The sequence below is a fragment of the Microtus oregoni genome, unplaced genomic scaffold, assembly GCF_018167655.1.
Source record: "Microtus oregoni isolate MIOR12 unplaced genomic scaffold, Mior012 000015F_ref0000493, whole genome shotgun sequence".
NCBI classification, from domain to species: Eukaryota; Metazoa; Chordata; class Mammalia; order Rodentia; family Cricetidae; genus Microtus; species Microtus oregoni.
In genome coordinates, this window is record NW_024543074.1 from 18,431,893 (window position 1) to 18,452,373 (window position 20,481).

General features: G+C 39.1%; 1 protein-coding gene across 4 annotated transcripts; it reads right to left on the reverse strand.

Annotated features, from left to right (window-relative positions):
• Positions 1-1,096: 1,096 nt before the first annotated feature.
• On the reverse strand, positions 1,097-14,722 carry Znf207 (zinc finger protein 207). 4 transcript variants are annotated; one of them, XM_041664292.1, is made up of 12 exons: positions 14,531-14,722; positions 12,854-12,980; positions 9,457-9,595; positions 8,249-8,416; positions 8,064-8,139; positions 7,532-7,579; positions 6,265-6,335; positions 5,504-5,661; positions 4,125-4,217; positions 2,924-3,166; positions 1,965-2,124; positions 1,097-1,845 (listed from the first exon to the last, which is right to left on the reverse strand). In XM_041664292.1, the coding sequence occupies exons 1-12, from the start codon at positions 14,569-14,571 to the stop codon at positions 1,685-1,687; spliced, it is 1,485 nt and encodes a 494-aa protein (XP_041520226.1). In that variant the 5' UTR covers positions 14,572-14,722; the 3' UTR covers positions 1,097-1,684. The 4 variants fall into 4 exon arrangements, with proteins under 4 accessions (XP_041520226.1, XP_041520227.1, XP_041520228.1 ...); XM_041664293.1 differs by lacking the exon at positions 7,532-7,579; XM_041664294.1 differs by lacking the exon at positions 4,125-4,217.
• Between the last annotated feature and the right edge of the window lie 5,759 nt (positions 14,723-20,481).

Sequence of the window (20,481 nt, forward strand, 5' to 3'; positions counted from 1 at the left end):
GCTGGCGGAATAACGCATCTCTAGTAATATATGGGCGTTTCCGTTACAAACTTTAACTTTTGCACCATAACAGTAACTACATCAGAGGCATAAAATAAATCATTGCAGAAATATGACCTTGAAAATCGCATTTAACTTTCAATTATTTGTCATAATGCATTCCATAGGCTTTTACCTGTTAACTTCCTTCTGTAATAAGTCAAATATTTTCAATATATTCCTACGAAATAAACACCATTTTTGGTGTTGTCACATTTATCTAATACTTCATAGAAATTAATAAAAACTTAAGCATTTTCAGCATAAACCAAATCAACTTGTATTTGTTTTTATGGATAATTACTCTGTAAAGATCAAAAAAATATGTAAAAGGAAAAAGCCAAAAGAATTATTAAGAGCTATTAGTATGAGACTTACAACACAAAATCCGCAACAGCAGTCACCCCCAAAGTAAAATTACCTATAGGAACACAAACATTCCACATTTCTGACCCGCCTGGTTTTAACAGAGGGCACGTATCCAATCCCAGGTAACACAACCTCTAAGAAGCATGAAACAAATTTGCTAACATCTCTTAAATCATCCTAACACCTTAATAGGGGCACATTTAAATTAACACATATCAACCCATTAACAAAGACGCATACACATACAGCTAAGCTTCTAGAAGTTTCCACCTGGAAAGCTTCTGAGGTCCATAAAGTAAAATTAATTAAAGAAAATAAATGTGTCTTAAAATTAATCAAAGAAAATAAATGGGCCTGGCACTAGGCTCTAAACTTGCTTATCAAGAAGTTTTGAATTTTACATTTTAAATTTCTGTGGCATCTGATACCAAAGGATGTGAAACAAGGAAACAAAGACTCCATACCCATTATGTAATGATTCATGTGTCTTAAGAGTTTGTCAACAGAAACAATTCTATATATACTATTAAAACATGCAGCTAAGAAAAAACCTGTACTTAAAGAACCCAATCATTTATCAAATCTGTATTGGTAACTGAATTTTATTATGTGGACATCTACTGTGGCATGCATCTGTACAAACCTTTCAGTCAGTGGTCCACAGTTGGGTTATGAATAAAAAGGCATAAATTTTTATCTCATTTTATTACAATGAAGTTTTGAAGTACAGAAAAGTCACATGACCTCAATGGGCCAGATTTCTTAAACCCTGCAACACGAGGAACTCTCTAAATACATTAAATATTGTTACACATTCAGACTTCCAATGTACAAGTACTTGGAAACAGTTACAGCCCTCACCAAGCTAGGTTGGGGACATGAAGTCCAACAGCATCAGAAATGCTGTGAAGGCATAACTTTACAAATAGCAATGTAAGCTTACAGAACTTGCCTTTATTTAAGATGGTATGTTCATGTAATTCCAGCGCCTTCACAATTTAACGAACCAAATTTACTATACTTCACTTCTAAAAACCTAGATGAAACATGAAAAAGAAGCCATACAGTATAAATTGCAACTTCAGGAAAACTTCCTGTTTTATTATTCCAAATAATTTCTCCCATGTCAAATAAATGTCCAATAGTTCCTGGTATGTGGGAAGATAATGTTTGTTAAAGTCACAATGAAGCCTTATAGACGGAAGCTTGTCTATATAAACAGCACAAGTTGAGAAAAGGTTTAATCTCCAAACCTATTAGACTTGGTGAAGTAAGATCAGTAACGGCCACCTTGCGACATAACAGGAGGTCTCATTCCCATTGGAGGTCGAGGAGGCCCACCTTGGTAAGGGGGCACCATTGGTGGTCCCTGTCCATAAGGTGGCATAGCGCCAGGGAGGTAACCTGGCATGCCTTGATGATGACCACCATACTGACCTACAAAAAAACCAAAAAGATAAAGTTGGTTTGTATGTATGATACTTTTAAACCAATACACTTTACAGATAGTTAACCTTTTCATATGTACTTAAAATTCATGAAATGTAAAAAAGTACCATGAGGTGGCATTGGAGGGCGCATTCCTTGCTGCTGTGGGATGCCTGGCTGCGGTGGCATCATACCCCCAATTGGTCCAACTGGTGGATTACCAATTGGAGTCTGTCCTGGTCGCGGAAGATTACGCTGATATTTAGGTAACTGTGCCCTTCTTTCTTCCTGTGAATAAAAATAATGTATAATGTATGATGTAAGAATGCAGGAAGGTTCCTCAAGTAGAAAGACAATTATCCAAAATCCTGATCATTTTAAATGTACAAGTACTCCCCAATAATTACTTTTGCTCCCACAAATCAGTGCTACTACTTAATCTAAAGGCCTTAAGTCTTTTTTTTTTTTTTTTAAATATTTATTTATTATGTATACAATATTCTGTTTGCGTGTATGTCTCCAGGCCAGAAGAGGGCACCAGACCTCATTACAGATGGTTGTGAGCCACCATGTGGTTGCTGGGAATTGAACTCAGAACCTTTGGAAGAGCAGGCGATGCTCTTAACCACTGAGCCATCTCTCCAGCCCCCTTAAGTCTTTTTTAAAGCTGTATTTAGGTTAGAACACGGCGAGCTAATTTCATAATTAGCTTTCTGTCAAATGAAATTAACTTGAATAGGCTTCAGTGACTCCATGGACTGACAGGAAACTTTTGTCAATCAATACAAGCAAATTTATGTCTAAACATTTTTAAAGTACTGCGCTTACTGTCTTTTCTTTTAGAAATAGAAGGACAGGAGCATCTGAGATCAAATATGAATTATTCTTCAGTTTTGGTTTTTTGTTTTAGTTTTGAATCAGGGTACCACGACCACCTGGCTCTATTTTATGGTTTCTTAAGACACAAATAAATGAAAACCATTTGGTTAACTCCATATAAATACAAATTAAAATCTGCAATACACAGGTTGCTATAATGATACTTGATTAAGCAATACTATTAAAAAAAAACTTATAAATAACTTACCAGTGATATATCCTCATCTGGATGGATCAACTTACTGGTTGCACTCGTGGTTGTAAGTGTAGCAGGCTTACTTGTAATTGAAGCTGCTGGTTTTGCTGCAGTACTGTTTGTTGTACTAGTGGTTGAAGCTGTTGACTGTGTATAAGCTGGGAATGTAGGCTTTGGGGGTTCTGTAGTTGTAGCAGGAGTACTGTTTAAGGGCTTAAAATCTGTACCAACGGGTCCTTGGACAGCTGCCTGAGCCTGTAAAATAATGAATCTTTATCAATACATGTCAATATCCAAAGTTGAAAATAAAAATTTTACTTCAAAAAAAAAAAAAAGAAAATTTACTTAAAAAAGACAGCAATATCAAATAGAACAAACTTCATATGAAACCAAAAACAAGTAAACATATGTTCCACAAAAGTTCAAACCAGAAGAATATCAAAATATACTGGGTTGACATTACTATTCTTTTCAGATCTGTCTTATAACTTCTCTCCATAAACTTAATATACAATGCTTTGCATTAATTCTAGTTTGCTATAGAAAATGAAATAGTATTTAATGCAACTGCTTTTACTCTCCTAAATTCTTTGTTTAAAGCAATTCATCTTTTAAGCAGCTCAGAAAATAGAAACTACAGACTATATGGGTCTAGATAACCCACTAGAATAAGCATTAAAAAAAAAAACAACCAATAATCAATGGTGACTGAATGCTATCACCTATACAAGTATCCTATAGATAGCAACACACTATCCTCCAAATTAGTAATTGCTAGATTAATTACAGTATAGACAAAAAGGGTTAATGGCGCAGGCTCTAAAGTTAACGTGAATACACATTACTTTCATAAAACAAATGTTTTAAATGTCTAGGTCAACTTTAGAACCAAATACAGAGTGCTAATTTCCTTAAGGATGTGATGCATTAAACAGCATAAATTAAAAAAAGCTTAACCATGCATCAGGCTAACCATTGGCCACTAAAGTTCATTTACGGCTCACATGCTTTTAACCCTTTAGAACCACAGAAGTTTAGAGTATTTTGTGAAAGTCTTAAGTATGAATTCAAATTTTCAAACACCATCTGAATTTTAGTATTTGTTTTACTTCTAAAAACTAAGTATATTTGTAATATTTAGCTTTTATAAAGGGTCCAAAGGGTTAAGTTGTAAAGCATTTTTAAAATTTTTAAACTGCAACTTCCTGCGTACTTGTGCTGTGCTAGGAAACAGAGCTTTAGAAGATGCAGACAGACTTTCTGAATTGGATGAAGCTGTACTTGAGCTTGTTACAGGTGTCCCCATCTGTAGCATAAAAGAAAGGAAACAATGAACCGTCTCCGAACAAATGGGTCAAAATATGCCATGTGGCAACTTTTTAGTATAGATTGCATTTTTTGTAAATAAAGATTGTAATGCAATCAAATGTCATACAAAGAGGCAGAGTTAATGCATTTTCAATAAACAGTAAAAGTATATGCCTCAGAAATTATCTCTATCAATACAATTAAAAATAATCTTTCCTAAACTGTAAATAATGAAGCACCCAGTTCTCTACGCAGCTCTTTACAATGAGTCTACAGATTCAGATAAAACATTCCCATAAATAAAATATACACCACAAAATTTAAATATGCTTTAAAGGAACTTAAAATTTAGCACCCAGAAACAGTGGGAAATTGAGGAAACATCTTAGAAATAATCTTAAAAAAAAAAAAACCCACAAACTTGATCCTTCTATTTAATTCTAAATGAAAAGCACAAAAAATCTGACCATTATGCATCTAGCCTACTTGTTTTCTGGAAAAGTTTTGATGGAAGCAAGACTAAGAAATAAGACTAAATTAAAAGCCATTAAAAGATGTGCTTCCAACACAACGATTTACCATAGTTCTTTTTAAATGAGCAGAAACACCCAATCAAATTAAAATTTTCTGTATAGCCCTGACTGTCCTGGAACTTTCTGTGTAAACAAGGCTGGCCTTGCACTCAAAGATCTCCTTGCCTCTGTTGCCTGCCTTACACCTCCAAGTGTACTATAGGATTAGAGATGTGCTCTATCACTGCCAGGCCTGCTCATATCTTTAAGAGATTTCATCACTGACTCTGACCAAGTTTTACTCCCTTCAACAAGGCAAAGGAGAACCTGGAAACATCATTTAAGTCCTCAGAAATTCAACTTTACTTTCTAGCTATAGCAAAGAATAAAGAAGATACAAATGGGGCTGGAGAGATGGCTCAGTGGTTAAGAGCACTGTCTGCTCTTCCAGAGGTCCTGTGTTCAATTCCCAGCAACCACATGGTGGCTCACAACCATCTGTACTGAGATCTGGCGCCCTGCTCTGGCGTGCGGGCATACATCGAGGCAGAATGTTGTATACATAATAAATAAAAAATATATATATATACAAATGTGAAAAACTAACATCCTATTCCTTTCTGCTGTGAACAGAGGAAATCAACGTGATGATAGCCATTTTAGTGTGTGGTATATTTAAGAAATCTATCTGTGACAACTTTACACATCCCAGTAAACAAGTCCACTTTATCTTTAAACATAAATGCGCTCCTTTTTAAGAATTTCGCCTTACCTGTCCTGCACTGGGGAAAAGAGGCTTAGTTACTGGAGGCTGTGGAGCAGGTACTGCTGCTGTTGGTGCAGGTGGTCTATTAAGAATACCTGGTGCTGAAACAGCCTGTGCTTGAGTCATTGGAGGAATTCCAGGACGTGGAACAGGAGGGGGCATACCTGCAGCATAAAAGTTTGTAAGTAATTCAGTCAATGAAGTGATCCAAAGACAAACATACTCTTTGCACCAATCATACCTCTTGTCTCTTTACATCAACCATAACCTTTACTGGTATCACTGTTTCAGCCAACCTTTTTATTATTTATTTGGTTTTTCAAGACAGTTTCTCTATTATTGTCCAAGTTGTCCAAGAACTAAGTCTACAGACCAGGCTGGAATCACTGTTTTAGTCAACCTTTTTATTTACCTATTTCTCCATTTACTTATTGATTGATTGATTTGGTTTTTTAAGGCAGTTTCTCTATATTGTCCAAGTTGTTCTAGATCTCAGTACGTAGACCATACTGGCCTATGCACCCTGCGTGCTAGGATTAAAAGTGAGCACTACAACCACTGGCTGACCTGGTGTAGTAACTATGTACATGCTAGTCTGCAACTCAAGAAATCTGCCAATGTCTGTTAGGATTAAAGTGACAGGGTTCAGGCTGTATGTAATCACAACCATGCCACTTAGACTTCTTTCAACATGTAAGAAAATTAGAAACCTATAGGAATAATGCTACCAGACACATTACAAAGGAAATTGTTTTAACATTTCATACCTGGTGGCATACCAGGCATCAGAGGTGGAATTCCAGGTCCAGGTGGCATCATTCCACCCATTGGCATCATTCTATTAAAAGAAAAAATTTAAGAAAAAATAAAATAGAAACAAAAAAACCATTAACAGAATAAACCACAAAAATTTGGCAATTACAAAACACTAAATAAAACTTGAGTTATCTCAAGTACTGAAGTCAATCAAGCCTCAAGCCTCTACCATATACAATAATCCTATCGTAATAAACATTCTAAAAACCAACAAACTCTTCAGTTTACCAATAAAAGAGGATTAAAAACAAAAAAAGAAAAACCACTAGCCAAACAAGGTCTCTGAGATCCAAAAATATTCTTGAGAATATATATAGGAGGCCCCATCTAACAAATGTGTTAACTGAAAAGCTTTTGTTCCACTTGAAAATATGCACACAGAACATAGAGACATTTCTATTGAGTTGTCCACTGTGGAGTAAAAACTTGTGTCTCGGAGGGAAAAGGAAAAATCATCACCAACATTAACCTATAGAAACTCAGATTATATAAAAATTTCCTTCTTAACACTAAAACCATGACTGAAAAATATCACCCATATTTATAGTTTCCCCTTTTAAAAAACAAGACAAAGCTCACCTTTCAAGATCAACCAGTGTCCACTTCAAAACAAGTATATGTATGTACTTGATTTGTGGTCTGTTTTGGATTTTTGGTGTTGGGGATAAAACCCAGTACCTTGTGCATGTTACACCAAGCTATGCTTTTTAATCAGAAATTTAACTTCTATATATAAATTCTAATTAGCTGAAAATCCGAATACGTTCTATAATAAAGCACGATGGCAAACTAAAGATTTCTAAGTATTACCTGCTATATTAGGCCTTACTACCTAGTAATACCTAGAGAAAGCATCTGCACATTTGGAAAGGAATGTTTTTCCTTTTTTGAGACAGAATTTATGTAGCCAAAGCCAGCCACTATGTGGCCCAGGCTGGTCTCATACTCAAATTTGGGATATGCCTGCCTCTGCCCCCCAAGCTTTGAGATTAATGCACGTCTGGGACAAAAATTATTTTAATGTGTCTATTTGTTCTGAAATGTTTCGATTTTCTACTTTAAAGAGATGTGTCAATTAGCTGACAAACTTAAAACAGTTTTAGTGAGGAAGATTAGAAAATTTCTTAAGTCAACTGAATAGATATCATTAAACACACACACAAATGACATTATGATTATATTATACCTCCTGAATTACATTATGAATGAGATGCTTACATGTTTTCACCGCAAAATGACTGGGTGTATTTTCTCTGATGATGCAATCTGTGAAAATGTATGACAAAATCAAAATCTAACTGTGATTTTCAGAACACAGCGGGAAAGTGTATTGTACACCTCTCACATCCAACTTTAAGTAAAAGTGATGGGCAACACAAACTTCAAGTCATTTTAGTTTCCGATGCTTTTGTAAATCATTTACACAGTTTCCTTCTCACCACTACAGAGCATCCTTGATAGTTCCAAAACTAAGACACTCAAATCTATAACCACTTTAACTACATAAAATGCAACTGAAGCAGGTGGTTTCCTGTATTCATGCTCAAACCCAAAAATCTAATTTCAGAAACAAACGTATTTGTCTCATACTTACTGACCCCTTATTAGAAATTAAAATTTAGAACCCATTTCTTATAAATAAAAAACCAAAACAAACAAAAAAACCCTAAAAACTGAAAAGTAACATTTAATTTATAATATTCAAGTCAAAAACGGAAGGAGCCCACAAACCAACAGGAAGTCTGCTTACCCAGGTGGCATGCCTGGCATAACTGGAGGCATGCCTGGCATCAGGGGAGGAACACCTGGCATCAATGGAGGTATGCCTACAAAGCGTTTCAGCAACAAAATTAGTATTGGATATTAAACAAGAGGAAGTAACATTTGCATCATACCAATTGGGTCCTCATTATGAATTTTCAAGGAATCTATTACCTGGAGGCATTCCTGGTGCCCCTGGAACTGGTGGAAGTCCTGGCTGGGCCATCGGTGGGATATAACCTTGCTGAGGTTGAACAGGCTGCGGCTGAAATGAAGTTGAGGCTGCAGATTCGTCATCATCATATTCATCAGAATCATCTTGTTGCTTTTTTTTTTGACTCTCTGTTAAGAAAAGGTTTTAATTCATTCCACTCATAAAAGAGAAAAAAATAACCTCAACAACTTAAAAAATTTTTAAAGTAATATTATGACTTTAATCCCAGCACTCTGACAGAGGATCTTGGAACCAACTCCAGTTTCAGAGGATGCAACACTCTCTTTTCTGGCCCTCTTAGGCACTGGGTACCCAAATGATACAGACATACATGCAGACAAAACATTCATTCATGCACATACAGTAACTTAAAATCTTCAAAAATGGGGGTGGGAGAAGACTTGAAAGATATCTTCAGATGGTATCACAAGAAAGAGCATCTGGGCTGGAGAAATAACTCAGAGTCCAAGAGCACTGACTGCTCTTCCAAAGGTACTGAGTTCAATTCCCAGCAACCACATGGTGGCTTACAGCCATCTATCTATAAGGAGATCTGGAGTCATCTTCTGGCATGCAGGCATATATGCAGGCAAAACACTGTAACCATAATAAATCTTCAAGAAAACTTAAAAATTTCAAAATCAGATTGGTAACATTTCCTATCATGTGCACAATACACAGCTTGAAATTCCAAGACAAATGACACTAATAAACATAGAACACAAGAAAAGAAAACATCACTGAAGATTAGAATTGGAGGGCTCAGGTTCAATTCCCAGCATACAAGCAAGGCAGCTCAGTCACATGTTAACTCCAATTTCTGGGAATCAGACACCCTCTTCTGGCCTTTGTCAGCACCAAACACAATGCAACACAGATATATGTGCAGGTAAAGCAACCAAATACATAGGAAATATTAGAATTAGGAGCTGAGTGCAGTGGGGCACAGCTGTTATATCTACTCAGTGAACTAGTAGCTAGTGTGTTCATGGCTCAAAACAAAACTGCCTTCTTCCACACATGTGCCATAACACATATAACCCAACACACACAATAATGAAATGTAAATAAAAATACTTAACTGTAAGTTTAAATAAAATATAAACTTATGGTTGAAAATAGCCAACTCTCAATATGAAGCTATATTTTAACACACTGCAAACTTTACCCTGTGTTTTCTGTTCAAGAAGTCGCCGTCTTTCATCCATATCTTTCTCTGGAATACCTTCCATGCCGTATATTTCCAACTCTATATCTGTTCTCCCAGGTATTGCATTTGGTACAGCATCTATGGTTTCTTTATGCACCTGAAACAACAAAAACAAAACTAAAACTATTAGATAAAGCAAAAACTTTTTCTAAAAGTAATTCATGAAAGTCTTTTTTTTCAACTAGAAATTACTCAAAAGACCACTTAGTAAAAACTAATAGATCTAACTTAAGACTTTCTATATTCAAGTCCTTTTACCACCTATGGCTTTCAATGGTGTTAAAACACCTGTCACTTGACTTCTAAGGCTGAATTTACAACATCTATAGCAAGTAACTTCTAGAGCTTTAAAAAAAATTATCTTTTTATTATTTTTCTATCTTGGGGGATATGCAACAACATGCCATACATGTGGATGTCAGAGTATAACTTTTGTGACTTGATTCTTTCCTACCATGTGAGTATCGGGGAATCACATTCAGGTTTCAGTCCAGAATGCAAGCACCACTGATCCATACCAGACTCCCTGAAGCAATTTTTCTCATCGAGAATTATCTCACTTTTTCTTAGACTTCACATCAAACCACCAGCAACATCTGTTCTGCAGCCCTGCCTCTTTCCTTTAACCCTCTAAGTCTAACAACTGGTCTCCCTGTACTCCAGCCTATTTCCAACTCTCCTGGCAGAATGGCCAAATCTGGTGCTCAGTAGTGGTAGAACATGTGAAAAAGGAAACCTAGGATGTGAAAGGCTTGGGGTTAGAAGGCCATTATAGTGCTACAGGTACATACAAACCTTAAAAGGGTGCTTTCAGTATTTAAATCCCTTTCACTCAGAATTAACATACTACTGCCCTTACATTCAATATAGAAAAATTCTCCAACATAGGTCTTTCATTTGCTATTTCTTGGAAATTATTTACTTCTCAGACCTCTTCTCAATGGACAGCTTCCAAGTCTTCTTTCCTTGTTTTCATTTTCTCAATTTATCGCGAGACAAACTACTTTGTTATGTTCTTCCGCAATGTAAACTTAACCTCTATGGGTGCTGTGTCTATTACAATGATGTTCCACAGTAATTTTCTGTGGCTAATGGAAATGTTCTCCCTACCTCTCCCCAACAATAGTCACCCATGCTACATGTAGCAAAAGAGCAGAGAAAATACAGCTATAACCTATGTGGAAAACTATTCTTTAACTTAATCATCATTAAACATCTATGTGACACTAGAAGCTATTACAATTGTAAAGGATAGGAGGCTCTAAAATGATGGTCTTTGTTTTTGGCTTTTGAAACGAAGTTTCACTATAGCCCAGCTCTGAAATTCAAGAGCCATTTCCTTACGATTCTAAAAGTACTATTAATTACAAGACTATAACAGCAAGAAAAGCATTCTCAAATATTTTAAGAACAAATATGGGCAAAGGACATAGCTCCACAGATAAAGGTGTTTGACAATCTATGAGTTCAACCCCTGGAACCTACATGGTTTAAGAGTCAAATGCCTAAGCCAGGTGGTAGTGGTGCAAACCTTTAAACCCAGCACTCAGGAGACAGAGGCAGATCTGTGAGTTCCAGAACAGCCAGTGATGTTACAGAAAAACAGTCTCAAACCAGACATTCCAAGCGAACAAACACACAAAATTAATGAATGAGGCTTGAACTGGTCCAATGGTTAAGGACATATGCTGTTCTTGTATAGGACCAGACATTGGTTTGCAGTACCTACTTCTAAAGGCTAACCACTATCTGTAATAGGGGGATGATACCCTCTTCTGTTCCGAGGCCAACTGTACTGACAGTACATCTCTCTCTCACACACACACAATATCAAAAATTGTCTTTAAATAAATTAAGCATAAAAATGATTATCTAGCCGGGCGGTGGTGGCGCACGCCTTTAATCCCAGCACTTGGGAGGCAGAGGCAGGCGGATCTCTGTGACTTCGAGACCAGCCTGGTCTACAAGAGCTAGTTCCAGGACAGGCTCCAAAACCACAGAGAAACCCTGTCTCGAAAAAAAAAAACAAAAACAAAAAAAAAAAAAAAAAGATTATCTAAATGGTTAAATGGTTACTGCAATAATGCCCAAAGGAAAAAAAGAATCTCTTTTTGGTTTTTCTGTTTTGTTTGGCTTTTCAGGACAGTTTTCTCTGAAACTTTGATTTTCAAGACAGGGTTTCCCTGTAGCTTTTGGTGCCTGTCCTGGAGCTAGCTCTTGTATACCAGGCTGGCCTTGAACTACCTCCCAAATGCTGGATAAACAGTGTGCGCCACCACCAAACTGCTTTAAAAAAAAAAATGATCTTTTTGTAGCATCCAGGGTCTCAAGTATACTAGGCAAAAGATCTACCATTAAACTACAACTCCAGTCTTTTTATAAACTTACAAATTCCTAAGTTTTCGTTTTCATTATTCCATTATGAAAAAACTTTTTTTTAATATTTTATTTATTTATTTATTATGTATACAATATTCTATTTGCGTGTATGTCTCCAGGCCGGAAGAGGGCACCAGACCTCATACAGATGGTTGTGAGCCACCATGTGGTTGCTGGGAATTGAACTCAGGACCTTTGGAAGAGCAGGCGATGCTCTTAACCACTGAGCCATCTCTCCAGCCCAATGAAAAAACTTAAGAGAAGTTTGAGAACTCAAAACTTAGCAGTGCTTACTGACCCTCTAGAGGACTCAATTTCAATTTTTGATATCTTAATAGTAGCTCACAGCTGCCTGAAAACCCAGCTTTACTTTTTCAAGTACTCACACTAGGAGCACAAGTCCAGACTTAATAAAACATAACCTTAATAAAACATAACAAAAAACTCACTCATGAAATCTGGACATTATACAAAACCAAGCTTCCAAGTAGAATATAATGGTTCATTTTAGATAGCCCAAGAAATTAACATCGCAAAGAAATAGTAAATAGTATAAAGTCCAATTATCAGCTGGGCAATGGTGGCGTACACCTTTAAACCCAGGCAGAGACAAGGTAAGTGGATCTTTGCTAGTCCAAGGCCAGCCTGGTCTACAGCCTGAGTTCCAGGACAGCCCACATCTGGGGCTGTCCCACAGATAAACAAATCCTATTCAGGGGGGAAAAAAATCCAATTATCTTAATGGTAAAGTAACAGGTAGATAGTGAAAATGACAGAGCTTTGCACTTAACACATGGAATCTCTTATTGCCACCGTCCAAAAGAAACAGAAAACAAAATTTGAGTTTTTAAACAGATTTGGCTAAAACTTATTTAGTGTGATAAATGATAAAGTTTCCATAGAAAAATTCAAGAATCTTCCTCATGTGGTTACAAATCACAAGATAACAAAAACTAAATCCAGAAGAAATTCTTACCTGCATGCAATGAATAGCTAATCCAGGTCCTGTGTACAATTTCTTATGGCATATATGACATTTAAAATGCTTTGCTTTTTGGTGCTGTATAAGGATCTTCTCATCATCAAAATCTCTGTTACAATACCTAGTCAACATTAAGGTACAAAACACGGCACAAAAAATGACCCTGATGCCAACAAAAACATCTGTCAAGCCTGTGGCAGTTGTGTGGATCCCACCAACTTCAAAGCTACGGGAAACAAGCATAGGAGAGTGGAGCATCCTATGAATTAATATTCCATCTAATGAATTTCAAAACAAAAATAGAAAGCCAGAAATTATAGTCCATGTCTTTAATACCAACACTCAAGGGAGCAGACACAGAGAAACTCTCTGAATTTGAGGTCAGCCTACTATACAATAGTTTCCAGACCAGCCAGGGGCTACATAGTGAATATGGAATCAATAAATAAAATTTTTTTTTTAAAAAAGGAAGACTTTCATATACCTTGAGAATAAGGGTAACTTTAAAATGAAGACCCCAAAGCCAGGTGGCAGCGACACACACCTTTAATCGCAGCACTTGGGAGGGGCAGGTTGATTTCTGTGATTTCAAGGCCAGCCTCCTCTACGTGGGCCTGTGTCTTGAAACACCAAGATGAACAAAAAAAATAAACCCAGCACCCAAGAAGCAAGAGTTAGGCTGAGCTACATTGAGTTTGAGGCAGAGGGGCAGCCTAGTCTACAGAGCAAGTTCCAGAACAGCCAAAAAGTCCCTTCCCTCAGAAAAGGAAAAGTGGAGCAATTTCACGAGAATTCATTAGATGTACAGAAGAACCGAAATTAGGAATTCATCAATATTTATATGGTAAGATCAACCTCACGAAGGTCACATTCAACTAACAATCCATAAAATGCCACCCAATCACATATTAAGTGATGCCATCAGGGAAAGTCAACTCACATATTATATCTAATCCACAATACTAGGAGGTCAGCAAGATTTTTCCTATGAGCGTTATTACAAAGTTCGTGACTGATTTTTACTTAGTGGCTATTTTAGAAACAGCTGATCTTGAGACAGATTTACACGAAGTAGATAATAAAAATCTATTTTAATGTAAACTACGTTAACGCTTCTAGAAAATGTGAGAAAAAATATCTTCCTTTTCCAACAGTCCCGTTTCCCCGCTCCCCCACCCCCAGATACTAGAAAACAGATACTAGAAAACTCCACCCAGTTAAGCGAACGTTTCCGGAAGATTAAGGCGCCAAGGAGAGACGCGGAAACCAGCCCTCGGCCGTGGGGGGGGGGGGGGGGCCTCGGGGCATTCACAAACCAATTTCCCAAGGACTCAATTACCGTGACTACCCCAAACTCAAGTCCCTTTCAGGGATCCTCCAGGAAACAGCGGAGACGCGAGTCCCTAGGGGCGCCTGCACTTGGGGAGACTCCAGGCCTAACGTACCCCGAACAAGCTGCTCCTTAGTCACAGAACCTAGCCCCACCGACCGCTGGGCCTCCCCGCCGTGGGTACCCCCTCCCCACTACAAAACCATCCCGAATCCCAACCCAGACACCAAAGCACGCGGGCCCGGCCGGGCCGCGTCCCAGGCCCAAGCCAGGCCTGTCGGCCGGAGGTCTCAACAAGCGACACCCACGCTCGGCCTTCCCGGCAAAGCCACAAAGGATACCAGCACCACGGCTTCAACTGCTTCTTCTTCTTGCGACCCATCGCTGCGCTCTACAGAACAGGTAGGAAGGAGGCGAGAAGAAGCTGGGGGGGAGGGGAAAAAAACCAGAAGAAAATCGCCGACTTCTCGGAACCAACCGCCACCACCGCGTCCCGCAGGAAACAGACACAAAATGGCCGACAGCCTCGTTCTCTCTCCACCTCCCGTCAGCCACCGCGCCGGGAGCTGGGCGTGTCACGTGACGTGGGGCTCGGCCTTCGGTGGGTGGAGATGAGCTGCCGCCATCTTGTGGGATTAAGTGGTGCGGCCTCACGGGCTGCCTACACTTAACCCTTCGTGTTTACGTCCGCGTGTAGCTCGGCCCACACGTAAGCAAATTGAAGGGAAGAAAAGATTACCAGATTTAAAAAGAAAAAAAGAGTACCTTAATTATACAACCTTTTGTATAAGTAAAGATAAGTTACAAATAAAAAATTAAGTTACAATAAAGAATAATTAAGGCATGATCAATTTGGGTTTTTTGTCTTTTTTTTGGTGGGGGGTTCAAGACAGGCTTTCTAGCTGGGCAGTGGTAGCCTACACCTTTAATTCCAGCTCTCAGGAGGCAGAGGCTTTTTGTGAGTTCAAGGCCAGTCTGGTCTACAAAGCGAGTTCCAGAACAGACTTCAAAGCTACACAGAGAAATCTTATCTCGGAAAGATAAAAAAAAATAAATAAAAAACAAAAAACCCACAGAGTTCCTCTGCTTAGCCTGTGCTGTCGAATTTACAGAGACCAGCCTGCCTCGTGCCTTCCGAGTGCTAGCTTTAAATAATTTGTTTTGTTGCTGTTTGTATTTTAGAAACAGAGTCTCTCTACATAACCCTGCCTATAAAGGAACTCGCTTTGTATACCAGACAAGCCTCTAAATTACAGAGATGCCTCTGCGAGCCGGGATTAAAGACCTGTGCCCAAACCACATGGTGGTGGCACACCCATTTAATCCCATCACTCAGGAGGCAGGGTGGGTGAATCTCTTGAGTTTGAGGCCAGCCTGGTCTACAGAGCAAGACCCAGGACAGGCTTCAAACAACAGAGAAACCCTGTCTCGAAAAACCAAACAAAAAAGGCATGTGCCCATTTCTGACCTGACCAGTCTGTAAATTTTGTTCCAGTTGCCCGATTGATCCTTTTGGTAGCGGATCTTATATCTTCTATGGGTTTATATGGTCAGAGAAGTCATCAAGTCTTCATTCTGGTGACAGTCATGGAGGTCAGTATGGCCATAGTGATGAGGGAAAGGCAAAGTGCAGAGAACCTCAGAGGAAGGCAATCCTAAACACAGGTGACGATCATAGGAATATCGGAAAGATCCAAGAAGGCTCTGTGTGAACAAGTAGGGTGGTGACATCTCATTAATATGAGGTCTTGCGTCTATTGTCCCAGCACTCAGAAGACTGAGGTAGAAGACTCTATGAGTCCAAGAACTGGGGGCAAAGCCTCATGTTGTCTCTAGACTTTTTTTTTTTTTTTATAAATGCAGTGAACCAAGCATGGTGGTGTGCACTGTTAATCCCAGTACTTTGCAGGCAGAGGCAGGCAGATCTCTGAGTTCCTGGCCTGCCTGGTCTACAGAGGGAGTTTCAGGACAACCAGGGCTATATAGACAGAAAAATGCAGCATCTGAGACTTTGAACCTGAAAGTAATAGGACAGATATGAGACTCCAGATTTAATTAAGCCTTAACTTTACAGGGATTGCATTTTCCCTAAAGGCCACCCGGTAAATAACAGAGCCTTGACCACAGCTCCAAAACTGTGTAGCAATAGTGCACTTTGAGCAGATCCCCTAAAAATAGGAATAACCCCGTAATTGAGACAGGGAGCAGGGCCATAAAATTTAACAAGGTCCAGATGTTCTTGGGAGGCCTCCTGTCCTTGAAGATACCTTGTCAGTTATTATTATTAGGGTTTTCGTGCCCCAAAACTGACCAATGATTTCAGAAACTACCTTACCCTATGCCCTCCTTACCCAATCCCAAAATGACAGGACATGACCTCCCCTGATTACAGCATTTCACTTTTAAAAGTTCTACCTTCCCAGGGTTCCCTGCCACACTTTCCGCACCCCCAATGCTTGGGAGCTGGAAAGGTGTTGGTCCAAACTTGATAGTATGTATTAAAATCCTCATGTAATTTGCATTGGAAATCCAGCTCTGTGAACTCATTTGGGGACCAGAAACTTGGGCTTACCACAGGAAAAGTGCTGGTAGCTGGAAAGATTGGCTAAAGTGAGTGGTAGAGGTTGCTAGGAAGAATAGGAGAAGTAGAATGTTGTGAAGTCTCTGGAAATAACACAGGGTTCTAAGACAAAGAATGATGATGGGCATGCGGTAATGTGAGAATTTCAGGAGGCTGAGGCTGGAGGATCAGAGGTAATGGCCAGCCTCGATCACCTAGTGAATTAGAAACCACCTGGGCTACATGAAATTGTTCATTAAAAAATAATAACGTGGGGCTGGAGAGGTGGCTCAGAGGTCCTGAGTTCAATTCCCAGCAACTACACGGTAGTTCACAACTACCTGTAATGAGATCTGGTACCCTCTTCTGGCATTCAGACAAAACACTGCGTACATTATAAATAAATCTTAAAAAAAAAAACAAAAAACAAAACTGTGTGGGGCAGTGGTGGCTCATGCCTTTAATCCCAGCACTCAGGAGGCAGAGACAGGCAGATCTCTGTGAGTTCGAGGCCAGCCTGATCTACAAGAGCTAGTTCCAGGACAGGTTCCAAAGCTACAGAGAAACCCTGTCTCGAAAAACAAAACAAAAGTAAATAAGTAAATAAATAACTAAATAAAGTTGTTCTCTGACCTCCACATGTATACCAACCTGGCCAACGTAGTATATCTCTGTCTGGCAGGGATACTCAATTTGTCATCAAAAATTTATATATACACACATACACACAAGCATATATAGTTGTATATAAATATATATAATTATATATATGATTTTTAGAGATATACAAATAACAAAAATAAACTAAAAACTTAACTGAGTGTATTTGGGGAAGACATTTGAGGAAGAAGAGATTCTTGTCTGTAGGGTATAGTGGTACATGCCTTTAATCCCACCACTCTGGAGGCACAGGCAGGTGAATTTCTGTGAGTTCAAGGCCAGCTGGGCTATGCACTGAGACCTTGACTCATTGAAAGAGGTGGGCCAGAGAGAGGGACTTGTGGGGAGCACACTGTCCTTTGAAGAGCACACAGATTTAAATAGAAACTCTACTCTCAAGGAGAACACACATCACCGAGGCTGAACTGTGGACACAATCACCTCAAATGGGGAAATGATCCAAATAAGATAGTAAGTTAAAGGAAGGAGGAAAAAGTAACAACAATAAAGAAACGGACTTCCACCAGGAGAACAAAGTCACTAAGATACTGAGGACATGTAATCCTTGACATTGCAGGAAGCTTGGTGTGTGCCAGTTGTGGTCCAAAAACCACCCTCGCTGAGATAAACAGCAGCCACGATAGTGGGGCAAAATATAGAGGCACACACCTGTAACCCCAGGACTCAGGATGCTGAGGCAGGAAGAAGAAAGCAAATCAACCAATGGAGGGAATTCTACCAAACAGTTGACTAGTATTTGTGACATCTTCCAAGGTTCTGAAAAGAAGCCATGTGGTGGTGGCGTACGCCTTTAATCTCAACACTTGGGAGGCAGAGACAGGCGGATCTCTATGAGTTCCAAGTCAGCCTGCTCACTTACAGAGTGAGCTTCAGGACAGGCTCCAAAGCTACAGAGAAATCCTATCTCAAAAGACAAAAAACAAAACCAATGAACAAACAAACCCCAAATACAAAACAGCTACGAAAAGAAGTTTCAAGAGATGGACGGAGATGTAACTGTATATTACAGGAAAAGTAAAGAAATTGGATTGAAGTGTGGATTTTAGTTGTTATCAACAGAGGTTCAGGGATTGTAACAAACATATCTTAATAATGTGTGCCATGCTACTAGATGAGGCGCTATATAGAAACTCTATGACATTCTTTTTTTTTTTTTTTTTGGTTTTTCGAGACAGGGTTTCTCTATGGTTTTGGAGCCTGTCCTGGAACTAGCTCTTGTAGACCAGGCTGGTCTCGAACTCACAGAGATCCGCCTGCCTCTGCCTCCCGAGTGCTGGGATTAAACTCTGTGACATTCTTAATTCTTCGGGACATCTAAAATTGTTCTAAAAAGGCTGGAGAGATGGGTCAATGGTTAAGAACACCTGCTGTGCTTCCAGAGGACCTAGGTTCAATTCTCAGCATTCACAATGTGGTTCACAACCATCTGTAACTTCACTTATAGGAAATCCAAATGACTTTCTTTTTTTTTTTTTCCTTTTTGAGACACGGTTTCTCTGTAGCTTTGGAACCTGTCCTGGAACTAGCTCTTGTAGACCAGGCTGGCCTCAAACTCGCAGAGATCTGCCTGTCAATGCCTCCCAAGTGCTGGGATTAAAGGTGTGCGCCACCATGAACCAGCCAAACCCAATGACTTTCACAGGCACCAGGTGCTTATGTAGTGCACATACATGCATAGAGGCAAAAAACAAAACAAAAACAAACAAAAAACATCATACATATAAATTAATAAACATTTAAAAAATAGATATAATTCCATTTATTTATTTTATATTTATTTCTTTATTATGTATACATCATTCTGCCTCCATGTACGCCAGAAGATTGTGAGCCACCATGTGGTTGCTGGGAATTGAACTCAGGACCTCTGGAGGAGCAGCCAGTGCTCTTAACCACTGAGCCATCTCTCCAGCCCTCTTTATTTTTATAACTGCTAGTTTTGTTTTTCAAAATAGAATATTATGTACCCCAGGTTGGCCCTTAAACTTACTATGTAGCCAGTGATGACCTTGAATGTTTGATCCTCCTGCCTCTACTTCCCAAGTGTTGAGATTACAGGTATAAACCGTGCTCAATGTTTGTGTGCGAGTATGTATGTGAATTCGTATTTTTACCGTGGTTTTGTTTTGTTTGAAGAAGGGTCTCACTGTGTAGGTGAGTGCTAAAACAGGCTCCAGCCAGGTGGTGGTGGCACATGCCTTTAAACCCAGCACTCAGGAGGCAGAGGCAGGCAGATCTCTGTGAGTTTGAGGTCAGCCTGGTCTACAAAGTGAGTTCTAGGACAGCCAGAGCTAAACAGTGAAACCCTGCCTCACAAAACAAAACAAAACAGAACACTTTGTGAGTTTGAGGCCAGCCTGGTCTACAAGAGCTAGTTTCAGGACAGGCTCCAAAGCTACAGAGAAACCCTGTCTTGAAAAACAAAACAAAACAAACAAAAAAAGATTGATCTTGGCTGAGTGTAGGGAGCCCTATAATCTCAAATAAATGGGGTGTGGTAGATAGAGAAGCCAAAATTATCTTGGTCCATCTTTTAGGACCTTTACTAGCCATTTGCGGTCAACCTCTGTCTATGAGCTAGCATCTTGTGAATACCAGTAAAACTCTTGGAATCTAAAAGATTTGCAGACCCAGGCTCCTCCCGATCTCAAAGTCAAGAATGATAACAATGAAATATTGTAAAACATTTCACTGCCTGGTAAAAGAGAACATCTTTGTCACCTTTGTCCTGTAGAAGAGCTTCCCTTATTTGATGGTTTGACCTATCTTCTTTTGGGAGTATAAAAGTTTGTGCAGCCTCTTCCGTGGGAAAACTATGTAATTCTGGGTAATTTGAGCTCGTGGCAGGGTCACTCGTCTTGGCTCAAAGTAAATTTAAAATTTGTAGACTACTTTCCCTTCAAGCAACACAGGTGACCTGCAGAGAAAAAGGACCAACCGAAGAAACACACCTTGACCAGAGCCAATGAAACACACTTTGTCCCTGTCACCAGAGCCAAAGAAATACACCCTGACCTTGAAACCAGAGCCAAAGAAACACACTTTGGCCCT

Bases quoted from the DNA above. Each gene is read 5' to 3' on its own strand.
- Znf207 (XM_041664292.1), bottom strand. From the start codon at position 14,571: ATGGGTCGCAAGAAGAAGAAGCAGTTGAAGCCGTGGTGCTG. The intron at 12,981-14,530 runs GTATCCTTTGTG...AATGTTGACTAG, and splicing joins CAGTTGAAGCCGTGGTGCTG to GTATTGTAACAGAGATTTTG. The intron at 4,218-5,503 runs GTAAGGCGAAAT...TTTATGCTACAG, and splicing joins TTTTCCCCAGTGCAGGACAG to ATGGGGACACCTGTAACAAG.